The 26,341-nt window shown below is 35.0% G+C and overlaps 1 protein-coding gene across 1 annotated transcript; it reads right to left on the bottom strand.

Annotated features, from left to right (window-relative positions):
• Window positions 1-3: 3 nt before the first annotated feature.
• On the bottom strand, window positions 4-26,090 carry LOC149479914 (unconventional myosin-IXa-like). The gene is made up of 34 exons (XM_089707136.1): window positions 25,248-26,090; window positions 23,049-23,192; window positions 21,408-21,520; window positions 17,624-18,537; window positions 15,518-15,698; window positions 15,094-15,233; window positions 14,668-14,914; window positions 14,299-14,434; window positions 13,998-14,146; window positions 13,604-13,714; window positions 13,046-13,093; window positions 12,446-12,643; window positions 11,764-11,955; window positions 11,432-11,679; window positions 10,992-11,163; window positions 10,577-10,769; window positions 10,125-10,216; window positions 9,710-9,781; window positions 9,515-9,634; window positions 9,118-9,289; window positions 8,701-8,810; window positions 8,223-8,383; window positions 6,294-6,438; window positions 5,802-5,930; window positions 5,083-5,497; window positions 4,711-4,980; window positions 4,078-4,239; window positions 3,617-3,715; window positions 3,200-3,337; window positions 2,062-2,244; window positions 1,617-1,732; window positions 1,246-1,387; window positions 611-792; window positions 4-396 (listed from the first exon to the last, which is right to left on the bottom strand). Exons 1-34 carry the CDS (start codon window positions 25,281-25,283, stop codon window positions 249-251), a joined length of 6,078 nt encoding a protein of 2,025 aa, XP_089563262.1. The 5' UTR covers window positions 25,284-26,090; the 3' UTR covers window positions 4-248.
• Between the last annotated feature and the right edge of the window lie 251 nt (window positions 26,091-26,341).

Below are 26,341 nucleotides of genomic sequence, written 5' to 3'. Positions count from 1 at the left end.
TAATTCCCAGTCGGTAAAGCAATTAAAATTTACTATAGTCTTTCGAACCAGTAACAAAAAACCCTAAAACACCAAATCGGGCTAACAAAAACTTCTGAAACCAATACAATTAATGTTACACCTTGAGGGTTTAGACTTTAGACCATATAGGTTGAGTTTTAGACTGAGACTGTCGGGTTATAGGCCCTAATCTCTTGGTTTTAACTCATAGACCGAAACTATCGGGTCATAGACCCTATTTTTTATATTTAGACCATAATAGGATCATCGGAGGACAGCTGTCGATGCAGTAAGCGTTGGGAGCGCAGTGAGGACGCGCCCGTGCTGAGGTCGTCCGTACTGCCGAATTCACCGTCGTGGTCTGTAGTGGACAGCAGGTCGTCGTCTGATGTTGTTCTGGGGAATTATATATTTATTAGATGTCGAAATAAAGCATAAATATAAGTTTTCGGTTAATATGGTCAATATTCATATTCCAAATCGTAGAATTGACAGAATATATTTTAGTATGCGCGTTGGTCAATCATGATGCTGGAATACAAACTGAATAGATTTTGATACAATTTTTTTTTCCCCAATTGTCAACACACACACACACACACACACTCACCGGTAGAGCGCCAGCAGGTTGGAGGTGAGCGTGGCCTTCTCCTTCTCCATCTCGTGTATGTGCCCCTCGAGGATCTGCTCCTCGCGCGGCGCCAGCGCCTGTCCCCGCAGCTCACGCAGGCGCCCGCTCGCCGTCACGCACGCCTTGTCCAGCGTCGCGATGTCCGCCAGCGTGCCGCGCGTCTGCACGCACAAACACGTTTTACAACATGTTAATAGCGTCATCTAATTTTATTTCTTCACTTTCAAAATTTACGCTTAACAACCTAAGATCATTTTTAATTTCTGCTCTATCAAAAATGTACACTACACAGATCATCAGAGCCTCCCGGCACCCACCCTGCACCGCCTCGTTGCGTGGTGTTCACTCGTTAACAACAAAAGGTCTATGGGTGGACGCCGCGCAACACATGGCAATAATGCGAGCCGCGCGTATAGGGCGCCCGATAAAGGCGGTCCAGTGTTTGCTAGAAGTCGATGTAGTGAGCGAGGCAATTCGGAGTAGGTTCCGGGTGGCAGATTTCCCCACTATAAAAAAAAAGGTTCCGGGTGGCTATAATCAGCTCAATAATAAAATAACGAATAGAATAACATTACAAACGAAACAGATTTCAAAAACAATACAAATTGACATACGTTTTTGATCTTATCGATGAGTATCGCCTCGAGGCAGGCGGTCTGTCGGGCGATGTCGTGCAGCGAGTCCTGCGCCGGCTGCACCTTGTGCGTGCGCAGGATGCACGGCGCGAACACTATTGCCAATGCGTTTGGACCCATCCTGCGTAAACAATCACATTTTAGTGATGAACACAATAAAATAAATATATTGAAATAAATTGTAAAAAAAAATAATACAAATCAACTGCTTTTATGGTAGATTTATTATAGCTACCATAAATTTCTCTTTTTAATATTTAAATAAATTACAAAAGCTTTTTTAATAACCGACAAAAAACTGGTGATTCTTGACTGATAAAACAAATTATTTTTTGTAGTTTCTTACGAACCTGTTATGTTCTTCTCGGAGGGCAACTCGCGCGAGGTGGAATATTAGCCTTTCTACGACATCATAATTGATTTTTGGTAGTTTTTTGAGTATGGCGAATATGCTTGATACACGTTCCTGTAAATAAATATAAACAGATCATTCATTGTTAATTAAAAAAACGTATGTACGTATGTACATAATATAATCAAAAAAATATACGTACGTGTATACGTACGTATATTTTTTTGTACATACAGTTACTACTCGATTCAATAAAAAATAGACATCGCTCAGCTGTCAAAGTGTTTTTTGACCATATGTGTGACTATAAACGGAAATATTAAGTGAACGAGAGACAAATAGAATTTCAATCCCGTTTTTTTTATAAAAAAAAATTAATATAATTGTATGACTTTTGACGCATGACATGTGAAATGATACATGTATTAAAAGTCTCCACGTACCTGCTGGTCGGAGATCTGCGCGGCGAGTATGAGGTCGTCGTACAGGTCGAAGGTGAGCAGCGGCTCGGGCAGCTCGCGGAACAGGCTCTTGAGCACGGAGGCGCGCACGTGCACCGCGTACGACTCGATGCGCGCCACGCCCTCCTCCGGCTGCTCGTCCAGCAGCCGCCGCAGCTCGCGCACCTGCACATACAGACACATTTAATAATTCTAATTATTTCTTTGTTTCTTTACATTAGGTCACACTCCGGACACTCCATACAAAATTATCGTTTTGACAGTCACACTGTTGAGACTGCAAATGTGTGTGTTAACGCAAACGCAAACACATTTGAGACTAGCGTAAAAAAAATTCGCGTTTTTCTGATGAAATATGTACATATCCGTAATCAGCACAATATCTAACCATTTTCTAAAAAAACGATAATCACAAATCCAAAATAATAAAATTACTTTAAGTCAATTTGATTAATATTGTCAATCTTCAATGCGTATCGTCCTTTCAGAAAAATGCGGGCCACTTATTGCGTGATCGTGCGGGATGAGGTAACTGTTTAATTTTGGCGGGAGGAGGAGAGTGTCCTTTCTGTAGCGTTTAGCTACTATTATATATTCTGTGATTAGGACTTAAACTCTTTTGTGATTGGAACAATCATAGTAAGCAAATAAAATGCTTGTGTCAGTATATAGGTGATTTGTCACTGTTTTGTTTGTGTGCGTGCGTGCATGTGTATGCGTGTATGTGTGTAACTTACGTTGGAGAAACCCGTTATCGTGATAGAGAGATATCGATTTAACCGGGCCAAAGCCCAAAAGGTTTAAGCTAGCATTGGTACAGGAGTAATTGCGAACATATAGTAAATTGATAAATTTGTATGTTCAACTTTCCAACGTCGGCGTTTAGTTAAGCCAAAATAACATAAATCGTAATCACTAAAAGTATAATGTTAAAAATCGTGTATCGGGCTTAAATGCGCATTTATAAAACTTTTATAAAAAAGATAAAAGTAATAAAGCATAATTATCATGTTGGTATTAATAACGTTCATATCTTATCAAAATTTCGCCTGAGCGCTAAAGCAGTATCATAAAGTCGAAACAAATTTTATTGTGCCATAATTTTAGTTCATGAAAATACCTTAGAACTGAGTCCACTCTTTCTGTAGAGTCCTTCCGTGTAGAGCCCGACCATTTCTATGGATGTGATGAGTCTATCGATAACTCTAGGAATGTTACCCACGTCTGTAGGTAACTCGGATAATGGCACGCCAAACACCTGGAATTTATAATATTTATTTATTTTAATACTTAAATAATTTAGCCTATAAGGAGATTTAAAAAACACAATATAACAAATATAGCAATTGTTTTGAAGTGACTTAAATTAAAAGAAAAATAGATATCCTAATAATTATTATTCTAATTACATGATAAAATTATTTATAATCATTTTTATATCATAATATACTTTTAAGGATAAGAAGAAGATAAGACTAAATATACTTTTTAGGACTTTTTTCATATTTTACCTAAAAAAAATTGATATAGTATTTACCTTCCCCCGCATGAGGCCGAGCTGTTCCCGTCCGCCCGCGTCCACAGCGCCCACGATGGCCGCCGGCGACACTATGTCCGCGCGACAACGCGTCGACACCTGACGTTATATACAAATATTTTATGTTTAAATACCATGAGTAAACAAAATATAAATATAGAGTGTTCTATTTAGAAAAATTATATAAAATCAACCAATCAAATGATAGGAATAGAATTACTCTATTATTCAGGTTATATAGTCTGGTTTATAAGCTTGAAAATAAAATAAAATCTCTTTATTCTACACCCAATTATGAATAAAATCTGACATCAGAAGAGCAAAGCAATCGGTCTTATTGTCATCTAAGCAAAAATCTATATTTTTGTGAAATATAATACTAAAAATATAATTCTACTATTCAGAGTTTACTACTAGTTTCAACAACATGTTACATAACACTCATTCTACGAACACCATACCTTCATAAAGCACTTCTTGTGCGACGCGAGCTTGCACGTCTGACATATGAGGGAGCGTTCAATCGGCCACATGAAGAACGTCTTGCATATCTCGCACTCGGTGGGTATGTTGATCATGGACAGTATGAACGTGTGGCCCATGTACTGGATCGGCTCGTCCACCTGCAACCGGAGCGAGAGCTGACCGCGGGAATGAGTTGCGCATGCACGTGTGTGTTCGTGATATAAAGAGTTAGGTGCGTGTGTGTAAGCGATTAGTTTTAGTTTAAAGCTTTGGAATACGTGTGTGGAAATCTAATAGGGGTGGTAAAAGCTCATAGTTTTGTATAGAGGGCTTGCTATTATCAAAATACTACGCATTGCGGGAGGGAGTTATAAAATACATACTTATATATTATATAATATATCCAATAGAGGTAGTTAAAGCTGAATGTTTTGTAAACTGTTCTCTTTATTGCCTACTATGTAATTAGGAAAAACAAGAACCTACATACAGCTGGTTCTCTAGATTAGTAAAAAAGCGTATCTCGAGCAGATTACAATCTCCAATAGTCCATTTATTAATTTATAACTTTTTGAATTTATTTATTTTATTCTACATTATCTAGGCAGATATAACGGAAATCAACTTACCTTTCGTTTCTTATCCTTTTTCCGTTTTGTCCTAGCCTTATCCGTTTCGTGTTGGCTCATGAATTCATCCATGAAACCTCTAAATGCATTCACTCCCATAGTAATAGATAACGTAGAACCTTCTCTCGCACAGACCGTTTCCATTACATGTAGGAAATTACCAATTAGATCTTTGTATTTGAGTGCGGAACCTCGGGTTTCTACAACGCTGTATGTAGCCACTAAATTGTCTTTGAACTCTCTTAATGCGTGCTTGAAAACCCTGTCAACCTGAAAACAGATGATAATTAAATACGGTAGCTACATCAGAGATATAAAACCAAAGACTTTTTCGATCTATCATTATTACGACGAAAATAAAATTTGTCTTACCTCAGATTGCTTAGAGTTCGCATTTTCTGACGACTCCATGAGATATATTTTCTTAGTAATGAAATTCTGCATGGCCTGCAACTCCGTAGCGTCTGATATAATTTTATCCGTTCTGTCCATGAACTCCGACGTTCCAGTTAAACTGAAGTTGGAGCTAACCTTCGACTGATCCATTAACATATTATACGGAGACTCTTTAAGTAGCACACGTTTTCTGTTTTTATGCCTTCCTCTCGTCGCTATGGACACAGGACTGGGACAGGGCATGGTAATAACACCCTTATTCTGTATACATTTAGTGTGGTATAGTTGTTTGCAGTCGATGCATCTTTGTCCTTGCGTAACGAAAGCGTCGATCGCTTGATGGCAGTATACGCATTTGTCGTCTTTTGCGAATCTTGTTCCTTTGCGAAATCTGGGATAAAATATTAACCTTTTATACAAGTGTGATAATGTGGAAATTTCCCGGGAAATTATTATTATTATGTGATAAGATATTATGAATAATAATTTGCAAATGTGTGAAGAAATTTAGATGTGTAATATTTCTAATAATACAATTGTATTCTGATGGAAACATTTAGAAGTAATGTCATCACTGTTACAATATTAGAAAATGTAGCACTGTAATGCGATAATTACCTTCCCATCTATTAAAAAACACCCTATTAAAAAAACACTCACAAATTTCCCATAAAATAACAAAAAGCATAGCATACCGATGTCCCGCAATCCCAAAGAGCCCGTTGGCGGTGTGTCCTATGTAGTCAGCTACACGGGGCTCCGGCGCCGGGTCCGAGTTTCGGCGTCGCAGCGGCTCGCCCGCACCCAACTTTGGTGTTGGCAACCTGTTAGAAAAAATATAAACATTATAATTCCTAAAGGAGAGAATAAGATAGAGGTTGTAACTCGCAAAAATCGAGGCAATATATTATACTGACAAAAAGTACGACTTGATCTTGCTACGCATTTTGCGTATAACGGACATTGAAGAATGGAATTTTTCACTTGAAGGTTCGTTTGATTATTGACGATCACGAACGTTAAAATCAAATCTTTTCACAGTGTTACAACATGGTTTTGTATAGGAAAAAATTTCGAGTAATTAATTAATTTCTACACAGGTAATGTATTTATTTTATCCATTTTTTCAAGTTAAACAGGTAATCTTTTTCCAAAAAAATATTTGATAGTAAAAAAAAACGACATACCGTTTATCAGCAACAATAGCAACGGGCAATGTATCAGGGTTGCGCTCCGCACGGTCGAGCTTGTCCTGCGCGCGGCGCGGCTCGCGGCGGGCCGTGCGGGCGGGCGGAGCGGGCGCTTCCACCGCTTGCACTAGCGACGCGCACGCTACGGGGACAAGGGATAAATTGTATAAATGGGGCGATGTAGTAGGGTTTATTATTGTAACCACTTTTATTATTAGAACATTATACAAATGTATAAGTAATTTTAAAGAAACAAGTGTACATTTTGGAACGTTTAGTGTGCATTACAGCAACATAAATGCTGTATTTCTATCTTAGATTAAGACGAAACACTACCTCGAAACGTTGCACTCTATATTTACTGCACTAAATATTATAAAATAAAACTACAACGTATGAAATATATTCAGTTTTTCTTGGGTGGAATGCTATTGTTTACATAAAAGCAGTAAAATTAAATAAACTAAGTAATTTTATATGGGAAAGACAAATACAATCGAATAATGAGCGTTAATAAACTTAAACACACGAATTTAAAAACTCACCATAATAATAAAACGCTAATTTAACGAATATAATATGATAACCCATCAGTAACAACGTTACGCTAATCCAGAACAAAACCACGAAACACTTTTCTTTTCTATCTGAGCCACTTGTATTCTCAAGAAAAACTGACGAAAATGACATGTTTAACGCACAACTATTGATTAAGCGCACATTCTGAGCGCTGCCTGTTAACTGACTAGTGATTAACAAACCAATATCGCACATGAAATAAACAAGATATTCAAAACAAACACATTAAGGATGAAATAACGGTAATCTCTTACATAGACTAATTAAAGGTATTTGTTTTTATTTGTGTTGTTTATTAAGTGTTGAGATGCTTCTAGGAAGTGTATATATGTAATTTAAAACTTTTTTTTGTTGAATTTGATATTTTTGGTTTAATGACATTCAAATGCTTTATAAATTTAAAACTTGTTCCCGAGTCAAGTTTGAAAAAGTAATTTTAAGTTTTCCTGATTGTACAACTAATAAAGTGTTAAATAAATAAATAAATAAATAATTTGCCTAAGAAGAGTATTCTAACTTTCGAGTAGATTTATTTTCGTAGCATTTAGTAAGCTGATGCTGCAGGACTTTTATTGTTAAAGTAACATATTATACAAATACTGATTGCATAAAGGCATCTGAAGAAGGATTAAAAATTTGTCATGTAATTGAATCTGAGCCTGAATTCTAATTTTGCAGATGAAATCTCATACGACACTATAATAATTCAATTACTTAACGATTTGAGGCAGTACAATTATACAATTACGTAAACAAAACCATTAAGAGGTGCCTATTGAATTGAACAAACAAACAAAAAAAAAGCAGAAACCTTTATGATCTTGCATTTGATAATTTTATTTGAATAATATCTAAATTCACATATCGGTTTTGCCATTTTATCTATGCGAATAAAAAATAATTACGGAAAGGTATCAACGCGCACAATTTCCCAATGACTCCATCGAATTGCCTATTTAATGCTGGTTAATATTTAGACAAAGTATAAAAATATTTAACAGGGAGTTTAAGTCCGTCATAGTCGGCTCCAGCGTCGTGCTCGATAGGTTGCAGCGATACACTGCGCACTTGCGCAGCATCCTGTACGCACGCACGGGCGGCATACTGCAGGTGCGTGTCGGCACAGCACCCTGTATACACTCACAGCTATCCAGCACCGCCTCGTGCCGCTCCTTGGCACCGGAGTCGCGTCGCACGGGTGGCATGCTGTGCAGGACCCTGTATGTACTCACAGTTATCCAGCACGGCCTCGTGGCGCTCCTTGCTGCTCGAGTCACGCGTGTCACGTGTGTCCCGCGGGTCACGTCGCACGGGCGGCATGCTGTGCAGGACCCTGTATGTACTCACAGTTATCCAGCACGGCCTCGTGGCGCTCCTTGCTGCTCGAGTCACGCGTGTCACGTGTGTCCCGCGGGTCGCGTCGCACGGGCGGCAGGCTGTGCAGCGCGCGGGCCGGCTCCAGCGTCGTGCTCGACAGGCTGCGGTGGTACACTTGCGGCGACGTGCGTCTGGTACGTGTTTGGAGATTATACAGGATGTTTCAGAAAAAAAATGTCAAGCGGTGGCTCAAAAGTTGAGCACACTATTTAAGCCCATGTATGTGTAATATGCCTCCCTATTATGTTTTTCGTAATTCAGAAGTTATGATATTTTTGTGATTTTTCTCTTATTTTAAGAGTAGCAAGACAATTCTTAGCAAATAGAAGTATGGTTTAATTGATATATGAAATGAAAAAATGGATGCAAAATGCAAATTTGGAAAAATCGTATTGGCCGATTCGAAATCGTATAAAAACAACTTTTTTTATTGAAATAAGGTACTAACCTTGAGGTTGTATTGCTTTCAGTGCTGTTTGCGGGGCTCCAATCGCCCACTTGTCGAAGATAGTCTTCACTACTACTCGCTATCGATTCTGCTAGTTCTCTTTCTCGCATCTTATAACAAAGAAAAATAATATTTCTTATTTCGATATACGAACCATGTAAAACGAGACCTATTATTAAAAAACCCTAGCCTTCCATATTAAAAAAGCCATTTCAATTAAAATTTGGTTCGTAGTTGAATAGAATTATCTTAACAATACACTTGTGACTGCAGAGATCATAACAGGGCACATTAACAATAAACACATTAACCAATGAAGACAAGAAGAAAAAATATTAAAACTAAAAACTCTATTTCCGATAACAATTTTTTATATTAAATTTGCAAAAAATACAAAAAAAGGTAAACCGCCCATACCTTATTCTTCTCAGCCATGAGATAGTTCTGATCGATCCGTAACCAAAGCAGTTCATTGGCGAGATCCTCCGCGGTGATCTTGTTCGGCCAGGCCACCTTGCCCGCCGGGTACTTGCTCGTGTTCACGCTCCACGGCTCGTCCGTTGATTCGTTCGACTCTTTGTTTATTAGACTGCAATAATATTTTTACGTTAGAGTGGTAAAAAAAAAGAATAGAATACAAAAAAATCAAACCGAGACAAGTTAAAGTTATATGTAAAAACCAAGCATTGGAAGAAAATAATAACAAAAAAGCCTTTAAACATGCTTAAAAACTTAGTACCGGAACACAGTTTAAAATAGAAAAGATTTCAGTAAATAGATAAGAAAAGAAACAGAAGACAAGTACTAAACATACTTTTGACTGGCTTGTTTCAACGGTATCTCGGTGATATTTTGTGTTTTCGATATTTTTCTTTTGTGATACGATTGCGCGTTCGAACTTTCAGTCGTTGAATTATCTCGTTTTTTCTCCAAGCTGTAATAAAACAAAAACATTATTGACTACAATGTTTTGAGTGTTTTATAATGCTTTAGGAAAATAATTATTTACCTCACGAGTGGAAGAGATTGTGTGGCGCGTAACTGTCTTGTCTTTTCTGCTTCTTCTTGTATCAGCATATTGCTACAAATTTTAGAGAAAAGTTCTTGGTCAAAATACACATGTCTTTAAATTTTCAAAAATTTAATTTATACCAGTTCATTTTCAAGATGAAATAATAGATATCAAATGATGTCTTATTTTCTTCTGAAGCTGAATGAATGCTTTTCTTATATCTTTTTACTTCTAAATAAAAGATGGGTTGAAAAAGCAAGGAAATGAGACGTTATTGTCAAATCTATATGAACAGTTCTGATGAAAGATAAGTCCTTAATATCTGCTTAATTATAAGTGTAAAGAGAGGGGTTTCTGTAAAAAATATTTTATATTTTTTAATTGTCTAATTATTCCTTAAATTAACACTCACAGCTGTATATCAATGATGTTTTTAAGTTGTTCAATGCTCGGCTGCCTGTTCTTGAAACCGTCTGTATCCGGAGCGAGCGTCGCCATGTCGAGCTGAAGACAACAACGTGCAACGTGACCGATTGTGTGCTCTACGACACTTTGTATACGGCTCATTTTTGTTTAACACCACTAACGCTAACATTTAAACGATTGTTTAGTATTTTTTTCAACAATTATTAATTTGGAAAAGGGATATCTTTTGTTATTGTCGTTTGATTATAGGACCACAAAACTGCGAAATATCGTGAAAAATTAAGAGTTTGTTCAGGATTAAGACTTTTTATTCACAATGTTAAAACTTTCCAAAAATTTCAATCAATTAATCACAACGATTTTTTATTGGATAGACGTGCATAGACATAGAAACATTTTTTCACTTAATACCATGCCTTGAATATTTACTCTACCTACCTCAGGCTTGTGTTTTGCTGGTGGTATTCGTCTTCTGAGTTCAGGTAATGTTCTTCGAAGTAGGAATCCTTTTGCCGCCGCTTGGAATAAAATAACGGAGTCTCGGAACTTGGTGTACCATCTCCGCACTCGAGTGCCTCGGAACCACGCTTGTAATGTTGTAGCCGCTTCGTGCCGACTTGCTAACCACTGCCTATAGAGTAAAAGAAGAATATGATATTGTTAGTATCATATTTCATATTTTTTATACAATTTGAAATGTTTTGTATAAGTCATTATAGTTTACGCATTACGAAGCTAGTTTGGCACTATTTACTTTACTATCGAGTATCGAGTGGTAAAGATGACAGTACGCTAAATAAAATGATATGCCCTTATTACTTACAATACACTTATTAGTAAATGAATTACGCACCTGCAATAACTCTGTATAGTGAAAGAAGCACGTCGTAAAGCAAGAAAGCGTCTCCTCTCGAGCAGAGCGCGGAACCACCGCTGTATCGTGATTATCGACGCCATTATTTGCTGATGTAAACGGTATTCTAGTTTCGTTTGTTCGCTTTCACGCATGAATATTTTTGTCGCACCTAAAGGTTAAATACATTTTACTTAAAAATATTTAAGACTTAATTAGGCAAGAAAATCTATTATCTAAATCTATTGTCTTATTTTGGAGAAAATTAGAGATCTTCTTGGCTGAAAAAATGCATCATACGTAACTCGTTTTAACTGAATATATTATGAGTTCAACCATAATAATTATACCCATAAAGTAACATACTTCAAAAATGAACTTTATTTTCTTAACAATACGATCGAAAACTTTATTGACATTGAACTAGAAACAAAACTCACCAAGCTGATAATTATCCCTATCCAAATTGAGTGTAGCCAGAAAGTGTCGTACATCCGACTGGGAACTTAGCAATCCCTTTGGCAACAATATCCTATATAATTGTATGAACTCCTCGTACGTGAGCCGCACGTTATATCCCGCTTGTCGTATACGCACTGTTTCGAGCATGCCCGTGTAACGCAGTTGCCTCTGTACGGTCTCTTCGTCGAATACGTTTGGCACTTTGTCGCTGTTTGATTTTATACATCTGCAATTGATTTAAATATTAATTTAACAAGAAAATAACATCTATTTACGCTAGTTAAAATAATGAATGTATACTATAAAGTACCTTATAAAGAAAGGGTTTGCCTGGTTCAAAGTTTCCATAAGAGCAGCAAGTGAATGTTGAAACTGCGCCGCAACAGTCAATGGCTGTTTCCGTTTCCCTGCAGCCGCAGTTCGACCCGCCAATGTTTTTACACTTTGTAGATTCTTTAAACCTTTCTTAGCCCGCTCTCTAGGCCTGAATGACTTATTTTTCCTGTTAAACCGTGAAATTGTTTAATATTTACTCGAATAATATCACTCAACCGATCCCAAAACGACCCCTCATGCTGTATAACCTTTTACCCGTAACAAATTATAGCTTTTAGTGACAATAACAAAAAATAAAGTACCACAAAGTTTATAAAATTATTTATTAGCCAAAACAGAAACCCAAAACAACACCACACGTAAAATGAAAAATCCAAAACACCTTAAAACCAAAAGAAACCCAAGATTATACAAAATTCATCAAACAATAAAATATTAATAGCGTCAAACAAAATTACAAATCATTTGCATTAAAGCTCGAAAGAAAAAAAATGTGCAATGGAATTTCTAATTCCTTTGGCACGCCCGGGCGGTTTACGTGAACACTGGTCGAAACCGGGCGGGCGTCGTAAAGCGAAGCGTATTTGTTTGATGAATGAAAAGGACAGTGAAGTGTGAGAGACAAGGACAGGAGTGTCGCATCCCGGCGCACGTACATGACGATCTGGCTGGCGCGCTGCAGCACGTCCGCGTCGTCCAGGTCGCGGTCGAGGCGGCGGGTGCGCGTCTCCGCCGTCCTATAATTTTTAGCCGGTTTGTTGGCCCCCCGCGCCCCGCCCCCGCTAACCTCCCCCCGACTCCGCTCCGCCGCGCGGCCGGTTTCTCGAACTTTCGTCGCCGCCCTTTGCGGCGTTCTAACCCCCCGATCGAAATAACGTATTAATAACGCAAAAAAATAATAAAGTGATCGTGAATTGACATGCGTCGTTGACGTGCCACGTGAGAGTAAAAATGTAACCGAAATGAATAATAGTGTATGGATGAAGTTAGGCTGTGTTTAGGTCGATGGGAAGGAATAAAATAAAGTTAGAATCGACAAAGTCAGTCCACTATGACAGGTCACAAAGCTAAAGAAACATTAAAAACAGATAACTATCTAAGTGGATGTCGAAATATTACTAACAAAGTAAAATTTGGTCACTAGAGGGCTACGAACGCTACAAAAGACATCTAATCACAGCCGTGTACGATATAAAAACGACATCTATGCGAGAAGTGCACATAGAATTAAAAGCATGCCATAAACGGTGACTTACGCAATTCTGTTGATTGCGAGATTGATTGACGATACTGTCACCAGTTGGCTGAGCAACAAGACATATCATTACGTCACATAACTTTATTAGCGAAAGCTTACATTTAGACCTAACGTAACACTTTTCATGACAAATCTTCAGATCAAAATTTAAGAAAGAACCGGAATAACCCTCCAATTACAATAACAAAAAAAAAACAAACATTTAACTATCATTTTGAGTCTACTCATAAACAGTAAAAAAATAGGGGAATTTATCAAAAAGTTATCTATAAACTCACATTTGTTATATCTAAGCTATTGTCTATTTACGAAAAAATTTCAAAGAATAAATTTGATACATTGAAAGAAAGAGCAATGAAATTCTTTTTAGGATTACAAAGGTAATAATAATAACAGTTAAAAATGCAAATGATAAAAATGGGCTATTCCGAGTCTTAATTCTTACATGCCTTCGACATTAATAGAATTCGGGAAAATTAGTTTTTAACACTTGTTCAAAGCAATTATCACTTTCGATATGCAATTGCATGACAAATAATATTCAAATAGTTCTCACCTGACAATACTATCATTGGCAGCTTGTATGGAAGCCCTTGGAACTCTCGAAGCACCATCTACTCTGTTAACCCGATGTCGTCTACCAGCTTCCATGAATGCAAAATAACCCCTGGAATAAAAAGTAGGTCATAACTGTTATATAAAATCTGAGCAGAACTTTATGTGACATAATATTGTGTTTAAGGAAAATATAGTACTATCGCATAATACATGTCATACAATAAGAAAGAAAGAGAAACATACAATATTTATCGAGATTACAGTGCCCGACACTTAGATTAACTGTTAAAGCGTAGATGTAAGATCATTTCTCATCACAGATTTTTCTACGAATATTTAAGTTTATATAGTTTTGTTATTGAATTATGACTAGAATTGATAAAAAGTCATACCTAAAGAAAGCTCTAACAATGGCCCATCGGAAAACAGCCACCGGGTCGACACCGACCAACTCTCGAACAAACGCGAGCGAGGAATTCTTCAGCACACTCACAATGTCTTGTCTCATCAGATCTAAGTTCTTTTCCCTCATCGCCGTCGCCTTAAATAGAAAATAAAATAAATTATCCTTTAATTTTTGAAGAAGTAATTTAGGCATACATGTTTGTATATTCATTAAAACATATAAATGTGTGATTTTTTAGGGTGGTGTTATTTATGATAATAGACAATGTGAGTAGAGAAAATAGGTACCTGATATTTAACTCGGCCCGCATAATGTTTCACAACAAAAGCTGGTTCTCTCCGCGTTGGCTTCTCATAGAACGGATTGTCTTCATGTACAGAGTTGAACTTTTGGAGTAACGTCTCATTTGTTGCCCATGGAAAACTAGAGAAATGATATCATTTATAAATACGAAACATAATATGATAGAAAACAGTTTTCCAAAAAATTATTTTTAACCTTAATGCAATGTATACTTATTGGTAAATTATTTTATGTTTGTAGCTTTACTTATAATTTAAATTTAGGCTCTTAAATAAAACTACACCGTGCCATATATTAGCACATTACATATTCGAAGTACGAACAAAGAAATAACTTATGATCATTACACTCACTTGCACTGGTCGTCCAGCAGGCACAACAAGCCGCCCGGCTTCCCCTCAATCAGTTGCAAGCAGCCCGTATTATCCGAGAAGCCGATATCCGTCCACCGTATCCCCTCCCGCCTGTACTCCTCCTGCTCGTACTTGAACACGTGCTGGTTGAAATAGTACTGCAGGTGCTCGTTCGCGTAGTTGATGCACAACTGCTCGAAACTGTTGTTCGGACCGAAGTCCTCGAAGCCGAATATGTCGAGGACGCCTGGAAATTGTTAATCAATATTGATAAAATGATTCAACGAAATGTATGTATATTGTATATCTATCATTCATTATTTATGTACTGCACTAAAAAAATAATTCTTTACAAGAGTAATATTTCACCTTTAACTTTTAAATAAATCATCAAACAAATACATTATGAATAAACAAGAAACTAACCTATACTATGTCCCTGATGTTCCCTAAGCGTGTCCTTTTTGGACAACAACGCGTGGTTGACTTGCATCACGATCCAATCGAACAGAGCGCCGTACAGACACTTGGCCATCGCATCACGGGTCGCTATCGCTTCTGGCATTCTGGAATATGGTAAAAAGGAAATTTGAATAAAAATTAAATATACAATAAAATGTTATAGAATAGCATTTTCACATAAATTTTGTAATTTTACCAAATTATTAGTCAGTTTATTCTGTCGATAATATGCAAACATCAGCCTTATTGAATTTAATTTTCGCACCCGGACATTAAGCTTTTATGTAAACTACCACAATATTCAAGTATTGAACGAAAACTTGGATTCATTAGAATACATTATCATTTTGTTCTCTATAGAAGTTTTTTTTTTTTAATAATACATTACCTATAATTGATAACTAGAGTTTCACCAGAGGCCCTCGCTCGTTTTGACGTGAGCGCTGCCAATAAAGTTTCCTGTTTAACCCGAAGTAGGGATGATATTAATGACACCACCTCCGGGTTGCGGACACCGACGGCTTCGTCGTGATGGTATGATTTGCGTTGTGGCTGGAACTCCACATTACCTGAAATTTATGTCAGTTTTTTAGTTAAGTAATAAATTGTTCTTTTTGATATTAATACAATAAGAACGTAACAAAGGTCATGTCATACAATTTTATCATTTACTAGCTGCACTCCGCGGTTTCACCCTGCGCTCCTGTTGGTCTTAGCGTGATAATATAATATAGCCTATGCCTTCCTTGATCAATGGGCTATCTAACACCGAAATAATTTTTCGACATAAAAAGATAATTGCTTAGATTGTTACTTGTTCAATTTTCAAGAAAAAACATATAACTCAATATTATAATTGTAAGTAACAGGAATTGAAGTTATTCTCCAATTTGTACGAATTACTTACATTATCATTTGTTATAAAGGATTATTGCGTGATATAACATTATATTGTGTAAATAGAATAGGATTTGACATTATGACCTACTGCTATAATACTGAAACCTTACACCCATCCGAGTCGCGCACTGTGCTATCATGTGTAAAAGTTATAAAAGGATTACTTTATTTAGTCTTTATGATTCATTCTTGTGTTCTATGAAAAATAAAAATAGAACAATTGTGGTGATTTCAATACTGAGACGTTAGATAAATTAATTGCAAAATTTGTCTTGTTAGTTGTTTTAGATGGCATTCGACATATAGCATTCGTAATATACTTGTTAAAAATGAGCAAAACACATGTTTATATTTAGCAGCTTACGGTCTAAACATTGAAAATTTATGAACGGAAAAGTATCACTCAATACGATGGAGATCAAAACTGAGAATAGAATATAATTTTTTAGAGAATGTTTATGATAATATAGAGAACATTAATATAATATTGTTCTTCAAATCACTATTCTACTTTCATGTCATGTTGATACAAACATTTAATGCAGAGCTTACTCTATGTTATCAATATCGACATTATCAGAGTAATTTACTTCAGTATTTAAGCTGTTTATAAGTACCCACTTCAGTTATATAGATTTATCTTGTCAAATTGTTTGAAGAATATACGCCATATAACATACTAGCTTTCCACACGCAGCTTCGCCTGCGCAGTCAAAGAAAAACCCGCATAGTTCCCGTGGGATTTCCGGGATAAAACCTATCCTATTTCCCGGGGTAAAAAGTAGCCTATGTCCTTTCTCGGGTATCAAAATATCTCTATACCAAATTTCATGCAAATTGGTTCAGTAGTAAAGGCGTGATTGAGTAACAGACATACTTTCGGACAGAGTTACTTTCGGATTTATAATTAAGTATAGTAAGGATTGTTTGTAAAACAACAACATATTACATATAATGTAATGCTACAATAACACTTTTAATATCTATATGATACACGTTTCCTCTAGACCTAATTTTATATCTATTTATAAAAGAAAGAGCAAAAAATGTGGCTGTTCGATTCACACTCACAACATTCCTTTTCCTATTACGATAAACCGGCAATAGTTTCGCGCGAAACCCTACGCATTTCACTTCCAGGTTTGGTCTGAAGGAAATTGAAGCCTGCTATTTATATGCATTTTTATTATGTTTGTTGTTAGTTTAGAATAAGGATTTTTATTATTTATGGAACCTTCTGCTAATATAAAAATATTCTTAAGAAGCTTATAATTTATTCAATACACGTCTAGTAAGATCACTTTGAATCCAAAGCAATTTATGAAGTTTTTTAAAATTTGTTTAATGTTTGCTCTTGCCTAAAACTTGTGAGGGGAATAAATACTTTGAAACTTTTTCAAATACAGTACAGTTAATAACACCATATGTATTTGCATAGCATACATATTATGTTTATTGGTCTTAAAAATATGCATACAGATAATTTTAAATAAATTAAAAAAAAACTTCAGATTTTTACGACAGATATGACTGATTAAAGTTATAATATGATAAAATATTAATCAAAACATTACTAGGCAATAAATAAACTCACCTAAAAGTAAAACAGCAGACAAAACAGCGAATAGCCTTCGCTGCTTATCCATAGTGAACCCCACCATATCCATGGACTGTTTTAACCTCGAGAACTCATACTGTTCATCCACACCAGGCACTACACTACAACCAGTCTTTGACAAATAGTTATATTTATCAACACTCAACAAATGCAACTGCTCCTTCTCCTGCTCCGATGCACCAGCCAATAAATAATAGAACACATGATAGTTCCTTTCGTTCCGACCTTGACTGCATATTCTAGATTTTTCGAGAAGATATTTCTGGACGACAGCACCGTGCACCATTCCATTTTCCTTGTAGTTGACCTGTATGAATTTCCCGAATCGACTCGAATTGTTATTGTGTGCGGTTTTGGCATTTCCAAACGCTTCTAGGACTGGCCCCGCGCTCAGTATCGTTTGTTCGACACCACTACCGTGAGACCCTTTTTGACTCAGTGCAGTTAAATGATGCAGGAGGAAATTTGTACTCTCAGTTTTACCGGAACCACTTTCACCACTTATCACTATACATTGGTTTGTTCTTTCGCGTAACATACAGTGGTACGCAGCGTCAGCGACGGCGAATATGTGCGGCGGAAGACTGGAACCTATCCTCTTGTTCTGATATAGCTTCACATATTTTGGATTGTATATTGGATAGAACTTGAAAGGGTTGAGGGCTATCAATATCGACCCAACATATGTATAGATATAACCAGCGCCGAACCTCGCTCTCAAGTTGTCTAACAGGGTCTGTTCATTTAACTCCGGTAGCTGACAAAGATCAGGGTACTCTCGGTCTTTCGGCTGATACAGGAACCTTTGGAAGTAATCCTTTATTAGTTGTGGGTCTACTGAGAAGTTTTCCATCCATGGTTCATCCGGTATCTTCTCTCGTAGATAAAACCTGGCAAAAATAAACTTGTTACATAAATTGAGTTATGTTTGTATAATATAAAATAGTTTACAAAAATGTTTACTTTTGCGTCATATTAATTTGTTACAGTAATAAGATAATAATTGTAGAGCTCATGTTTACTGCCAGCGTCGATTTTTAGTTTGAGTTTGATTGGCAGGATGGTTGTTATCATACTGCGCCGGCAGGAAGGGTGACTCACGCTCACCAACAATATCCCAGCCACTGTCGTAAGCCCTTCATTTAAATCAAAGTTCCGAAAACACTCTACTAACATATGCATTTGCGGGAAATCATTAGCATTGACCATCTCTACTGCACGCATTCTTATTGTATTGTCTCTGTTCATTTAAGGCCATACTACCATAATTATTGTTACATAGGTACGTAAATCATTACATGAATCATTGTAAAAACATTATAAAGACCTCCGTCGTCTGCAAATAGTTATTCAATGACAGGATAATTTAATGAACCGGTAGATATCGAGAGCACTACCACATTGCATAAACATACTATTAATGTTCTTAGTTAAACTATTAATTATTAAATTAAAAACGTTGACAAAGTATTGAATATATTTTGATTTTGTACAATAACAAGCAGGTTATCTATTCACCAAATTCATATCAGCCGTTTTTAATGATTTAATTAACAATTAAACGTTTCAATATTATATAGACTTTAGTGTAGATTGAATATCTATAAAATAACAGACCGGACAATTTACGTACATATCTAAGTTTTCGTTTTAGTGACGCAGCTTGCATATCTTGCATTCTGTATTCCTTCGTTACCTTCTATTGTAATAAGCGAATATGTAATTTATTTCAGCGTGTAACGAGTTTGTTTATCGGATATTGGGTCGGATATAAAAGATATAACAATGATTGGCGAGCGTGACCGATACTATAAGCAACACCTCATAATACTTGATACTTTTGTGTTAAGAACTGCTTACATATTGAATGTAAATAAATACCTACATTCGCAAGGTTAAACCTACGTTGTGAATACCACGATAATTATGTTGAAAACTTGTTCATACTAATTAAATTGTCCAGGAAAAATATACGTAGTACAGTAAGCGTATTAAATGCCAATCGACTCGTCGGACACGAATTAAGTCAATTTCAGTACAGAAACATGTAGAATGACTAATCGAGCGATTCGTTTTCGGAAGGAAGTACAGTAATAGGTTTTTTTGATAAGTAGACTGATAGTCCAGTTAAAAGAGCGTGTCACTTTTGTAAGAAGTTTAATATACAAAAGCTGATGCCCTAGTTATTTATTGTATAATAATCATTGTTTCGGAAAATTTATAGGTTTACATATTAGTCAATGCGGAGGCGGTGTCAGTCAGCGGGCAGTTTCGTTTGTTTTCTTAGAATACTGAAATAAATATCATCGTAAAGCTGACTTCCATTCCTTCTCACCTGAATGATTTTCATCAATATTTTATTGTTAGCGCAATGACGTACATACAAAATATTCCGTCGTTTTGGACGCAAATTTTGCTTAATTTTCGTGCACCTATCTTAGCCTAGAAGAGGATTATTTAGGTTGTTAAAAATAAAAATAAGTCGTTCTATTCTATGCGATACTACCAGAGCATTATTTCTTTTTAGGTAGGTATAACGTATGCAACCTTAATCTATATAATTAAATAAATACCAGTAGCAGTACTTGCTAGCAGGAAGTCGCTCGATACCTAATGCATAATTAATAATTATTATATTGTGTATTAAAACTTCAGTTATTTAAACGACACTGTTAGAACATTTTTATTTTTATTTTACAATGAAAATATGTATTTCCCTGCTCTTGCTGACAATATATTTTTTTCTTATCATAATATAATACAAATCCTCGGTGACGGACAGTTTGTCGAACTGGGGCATTAATCACTTTCCAGATACTTTTACTGGATAGATAATAATAGATACGTCTAATATAATGCATTTTTACTGTCAGATTAGTCAGCCAAATGTATAATTTTTTTAACTCTTCCCCAAATTATGTTAAATTAACAAACGAATACCTAGATTACATATTGTAAAAATTATATACTTAATGAAACCAATGAGAACCAATTTTTTATATGTAAAAACCTTGAAGGTTTAAAAGATTAATACTAGTATGCGTCATATTCATTAACGGCGCGAATTAATTTAAATACGTAAAATATACAATTATCAAGATTTTATATTAAAATAACATTATATACAAAGTACAAACACTTCATCTTTTTAATGAGAAAAGTGAGAAATAGCGATTCTAATTTTATAGATAATGTTAGATGTAGAAAATGATAATATGTTAGATAATCCTACAGCGATTAGAGACCAAATTACCTAAAAGGCTTCAGTTACATATTGTTGCGTGTTAAACATCGTCTTAAGATACTTCGAAAACATATAACAGATTTTCGAACGTATAGACTTACCAGTTACCTAAGAAGTGTAAATTAAATATTAATTGAATTATCAAGTTAAGTAGATTTGACATTTTTCTTCGTTGTTTGTGTGTATAACGTAAATTAATAAAAAAATTAAGAGTAAGATCGTCGTAAAATCTTTAAACGATTATTTTGATTGAATTCGCTGTGCCAAAAACTCAATTTCCTAGCGATCCATCAAACTCAAAACATATTCAACTATACTTAGATTCGTCATAATCCTTAAAGACAGTCTGTAACCACTGGTTCGCAAATCATTCTCAGCTGGCAAGAAACACTCTACGAGTCTAGTGTCTTTTTTACCGACTTCGAAAAAGGGAGGGAAGTTCTCAACTCGTCTCAAACACAATGAAACTCGTCTCAAAAAATGACCTTTAAACCTATACTTTCAGTCGTCACTCACCTATAATACTGTCCAGAGTTATTATTGGGCCACAGCATCATGACGGCGACGGGCGACTCGTTGGGCCCGAGCCGCCGCTCCTTGCACTCGCCGCTGACCACGTCGCCCACCACCTGAACGGTCAACGCTTTTGCTTGTAACGATATTGACTATGTACATTGTACATGTTATGGGTCCTCTTCACGATGGGCAGTGTTGGCCCAACAAAATGATCGCCGATGTTTGCCGCCATTGCAGCGATTATGAATAAACATCTACAATGACGGCCGATGCCATTCCTATTGAGAAGAGGGCCCATACGTTTTTGCAACGTCCTCGCGTTAAGACTACTGATTAGACAAGTGTTATACATATTAATGCTGTCCAAATAAGGGACTATGATCGTAACAATACGTAGACAATTTGTAAATTGTAGGATTGTAATAACATGTGAATCAACCTGACTACTCATTTATAGATAGGTACATTTTAATAAATTACATGTTTGATTGTTTCAGTTCAATTAAGGAGAGTGTCTATTTTTGGCCAGACCTCGACCCAATGTTACCAAACAATAAATAGACTACATACTAGAAATCATTTTAATAAATAAATGATCCATCCATCAAACAGAAGTATGGCGGGTGTAGGCGAGAGTAAACTAAAATGATTTTGTTTGAAAGTACATATCTCGAAAGATAATTTTAGTTTTAAATACACAGTGGAAACGCGTTAGTCACATTCGCGGATTCCAAAGTTATGAATTCCACAGAAGTTTAGCATCACAGCGTGCTCGATTCACTTCGGTGCGAAAAACAAATTTACTATCATAACAATGGATTTCAGGATGAACTTTGTCTAACTGATAATTGCGTATTACATGAGACACCGTTAGGAAGTCGGTGCAATCTCAGAATACGTGGTAAGTGATGTTGACGCAAAAAGTAATGAATGATAAATATCATCTGTGACTAATCTAATGTCTCGTAACTGTGGTCATACTACAACTGAAGTGATTACATTTTTTATTGTGTATTAATATCCTTCGAGTTTGTGCTGAATGAACATATGATGCATACAGTAATCATTATTATGTAGCATACAATGTTTATATAATGGTAAATTTTATGTTGATTGATTTTAGTAATAATCATATGTTATTAGTTGGAAATATTGAGGATATGAATATCCCAAGCTGACAGAGATATCTTCTTATATATAAAAATGAATCGCAAAATGTGTTGGTAAGCACATAACTCGAGAACGGCTGAACCGATTTCGATAATTCTTTTTTTATTATATTCCTTGAAGTACGAGGATGGTTTTTATGTAGAGAAAACGTAAGTACCACGGGCGAAGCCGGGGCGGACCGCTAGTTAATCATAGAAATAAATCCCATAATTTATGGTAATGAAATAGTGTATACTTTAAATGGTAAGAGAATTGAGAGTTGCGACTTATTGTTATTTCTTGCAATATAACAAACGAAAAATAAAAATCCTATAATCATAAAATTTTGTTATCATTTGAAAAAACAATAAAAGGCAATTCTTGCAATCATATTATCAAATTGAAAAAATAATAATCTGATAATTTTTAAATTATTCTTGATATAACAAATATCTTATCTTCTAAATATAACATAATTAAAGCACAACATACCTCTGCAAGTTCATAAGGCCCTCCCGCTCCATCATTTAAATTGAGTTTATCAGCTATACAACAAACAATTTCTTCAGAGCTTGTTTGCTTTGAAGCTTCCACTGAGAGGGCCTCATATTGAGCAGATAACGCTCCTACAAACACCTGAGAATAGGGCAATAAATTTGCTGTTGTTAATCAATGTTAGCATATTCAAGTACATAATAGATATAAATAATTTGGAACATCCAAAAGTGCACGCCTCATAATTTTTTTTTAATAATTATTTATTAATTATTATTTTTGTTTATTTAATAACAATTAAACCACATCGAATCAGACCCTGAAAAATGAAAGGGTTCTATTCCTGAGCATACTCAAGCGTAAAAGAAAAAAAAAGACTCGATTAGTAAAGTATTTCGGTCGCTATCATGTTAACAAGAAAATCCTCCGCACATACAGACACACGGACGTCCAAGACAGAACTTTTTTAAACTGTTTTTTAACTAGTTTAAATAACAAAAATGACATCAAAAATATCATGAATGTTAAAAATAGTGTTTTTTCTTAAAATGTGTGTGTATGTATTATCTTACAAGTGCAATGTATGATACATAAAGACATTTTAAGTTTGAAAAATCAGATGTTTTGCGCGAAGTGACAGTAGTTCCCACCTCAACGCTTCGCTTATGAGGCGTGCAATAAGATAAGCCTATAAGATAGTTCAAAAATGAATTGACAAAATATGTGGCTTTTATTATTTGATTTTTTTATCTCAAAACTATATTAAAATTGAAAATCCAAATTGTAAATATATGAGTAAACATATAATGGTATTTTTTAAGTTCTTTTATTTTGTAAAAATATCAAAAACTAGCATTGCTGTGGGGTTTCACCCACAGACAAATCCATGGGGAAAATCAAGTATTTCCATATCTCATGTGTTATTTTGATGTCTATAACCTACTTAATTGAAATTAAAAACTACTTAGTACAAAGGTCCCTTCTGCTGGAAGGAAGGGGAAATGGAATGAAAAAATATACCTACTTTACTGTAAAGTATCATTGAAATCTCTTGAAAAATAATTGTATCTCTTCTCATGAAAACCAATAGTTTTTCATGAGAAGAGACACATTAATTCTCACAAACTTTTGCATTTATAATATTAATAGGATTCATACAATTTATTTTTAAAATATCATATTGGGATATGTGGTCACAATTTAGATGGAGTTTGGATGGCATAACAAGTCTGTCATTGTACAAAATACAAACATTCCAACACTTATCAACAACAGTCTGTTGAGAACAATAAACTTAAAAATGCCTTATAAGTGACAATCTCTTTAGGAAGGCTCTCCTCTTTAGGCTTCACATTTATAGTATAGGTATTAAAATGTATAAAAACTAGTGCCATGTGGAAATAAAACAGGAGCAATGGAATTCCTTTATATTATGTCAATAACATTAATTAATTTTATCATATCCCTTATAAAGTGTAGTGTGATTTAATTTACCTTTTAATACTCATAGGAACTTGTACAAAAATAGAATAATGTACAACAGACAATACAAAATATCAATATACAAGCACAGTAACAACTAAATAAATCTTTTAGAAATCTATGCATTATGCTTATGAAATGAAGTAGGATGCGTGCTTTTTCATAGACGGCCAATCAATGTGTTATAAAATCTTAATTTTGTGTTAATTATCATAATGATTACGGTTAATTGAGAATTGCATAGGTACTTGTTATGAGGAACTTTGACTAATATTATTTTGGTCTTATAATACGAGTGTTATTTTAATTTCTTCCTTATAAAATGTAAAATAATAACACATTAACAACCATGAACTCAATTACCTATATGAAAGAGGTTAAATGGAATGTCTTCTAAAAGAACAATATAAAACAAATATTTTAAATAATTATATTTTTAATAATAACCTTCATTATAACTTGTATACATATATAATTTAACACTTTCCTTTATAATTTAGAAACAGTGATAATATGTACAAAGGTCAATTTAAATAGTTCTATCAGTAAAAGTTCATTTACATGTAAATAATTTATTCACAAACTATACTGATAACATAATTATTACAAATAAACGGTCTAATATCTCTTAACATGCAAAACATAGGATATAGGACATTAGCTGTAGAAGATTTTTATTAATAAATGATGTTATAGTATAGAAATAGGACTGACCTGCACAATATATCTGTGATTCTCAGTATGAGCCATCCTGCTTCATTGTATATTCTTCATCAAATTAAATTTGTGTACAGATGTGTTCATCTCATTTTGTGTTACTTGATTGGTATAACGTTTCCGCGTCCAGATGTTTTTTTATTCTAATATCAGTTTCGTATTCCGAGCAATTTAGATACATTTGTATTTTTCATAAATAACTTCATTTCTTCTCCGGAAAATCTTGGAAATAAGTCTTGCCGAGTCCCTTTGTGGCTAATGTGAATTATGAATTAAATAATACAGTTCGAGATCTGCAGTTTGTAGTCAACCGTAACAATCTCGCAAAATGTCATATCCGAGTGTGGTCGTCAATCACGCTTATTGATAAACTAGTTGAATGGAAATTAATGTTTACAATGTTTAAATGGATTTATAAGCCAAGTAATACGAAGAGAAATCGCAGATGTGGGTCACATGCTGAATGTATGGAATATATCCAGGTTGCTTCTTATGATAAATACCAGTTATATGTGAATCTTCCGTTTTTCGAAAAACTATTTTCACTAAAACTATTTCAAATTATATTTTATAAATGACACATATAAACAACAGCACTATTTATATCAAATAGAAAAGCTTTCGGTCTCTGCAACAACCTGTTATTTGTCATACACTACTCTCAGTTAGGCACCACGTAATCGCACCTTTATCTTATTCAAATTTAGGAGATCACATGAAACAATTTACAACACCCGTTAAACACGTATGCACAACATTTATTTATCTCCCTAAAATAAAATATATAATAGAAATTGAACCACCATTTTTATTTGTATGTAAAGTTGAATTGAATCGTGTATCTATATAAAATCCGGCTAAAATTAATATACATTGTACGTTCGTCTAAGGAGGTAAATGAGATACCTCTTTTTTTAGTTGGATTATATTCCATAGACTACGAAATGATTTCCAAAGAGTTCAACTCATTTTTAATCTGCACTGGATTTAGAAATGACTGTCATCTATATTCAAGAAGCTTATTGGTCATATTATTTGTATTTAAAAAGCCTATGCATAATTTTTTAATACATGTTTACCACATACTTAAT

Source organism: Colias philodice, chromosome 19 (genome assembly GCF_061535455.1).
Source record: "Colias philodice isolate Cphi_HAF_F1 chromosome 19, ilColPhil1 Martin Lab GWU primary, whole genome shotgun sequence".
NCBI lineage: Eukaryota > Metazoa > Arthropoda > Insecta > Lepidoptera > Pieridae > Colias > Colias philodice.
This window is presented reverse-complemented; position numbering and strand designations above follow the sequence as displayed.

What these genes read in the sequence shown, in the direction of transcription:
- LOC149479914 (XM_089707136.1), bottom strand. Translation starts at nt 25,283, where the DNA reads ATGGCTCATACTGAGAATCACAGATATATTGTGCAG. An exon ending in ACTCTAGTTATCAATTATAG is followed by an intron (nt 15,234 to 15,517) that starts GTAATGTATTAT and finishes ACCATATTCCAG; the next exon opens with AATGCCAGAAGCGATAGCGA. An exon ending in TTGAAACAAGCCAGTCAAAA is followed by an intron (nt 9,290 to 9,514) that starts GTATGTTTAGTA and finishes ATATTATTGCAG; the next exon opens with TCTAATAAACAAAGAGTCGA.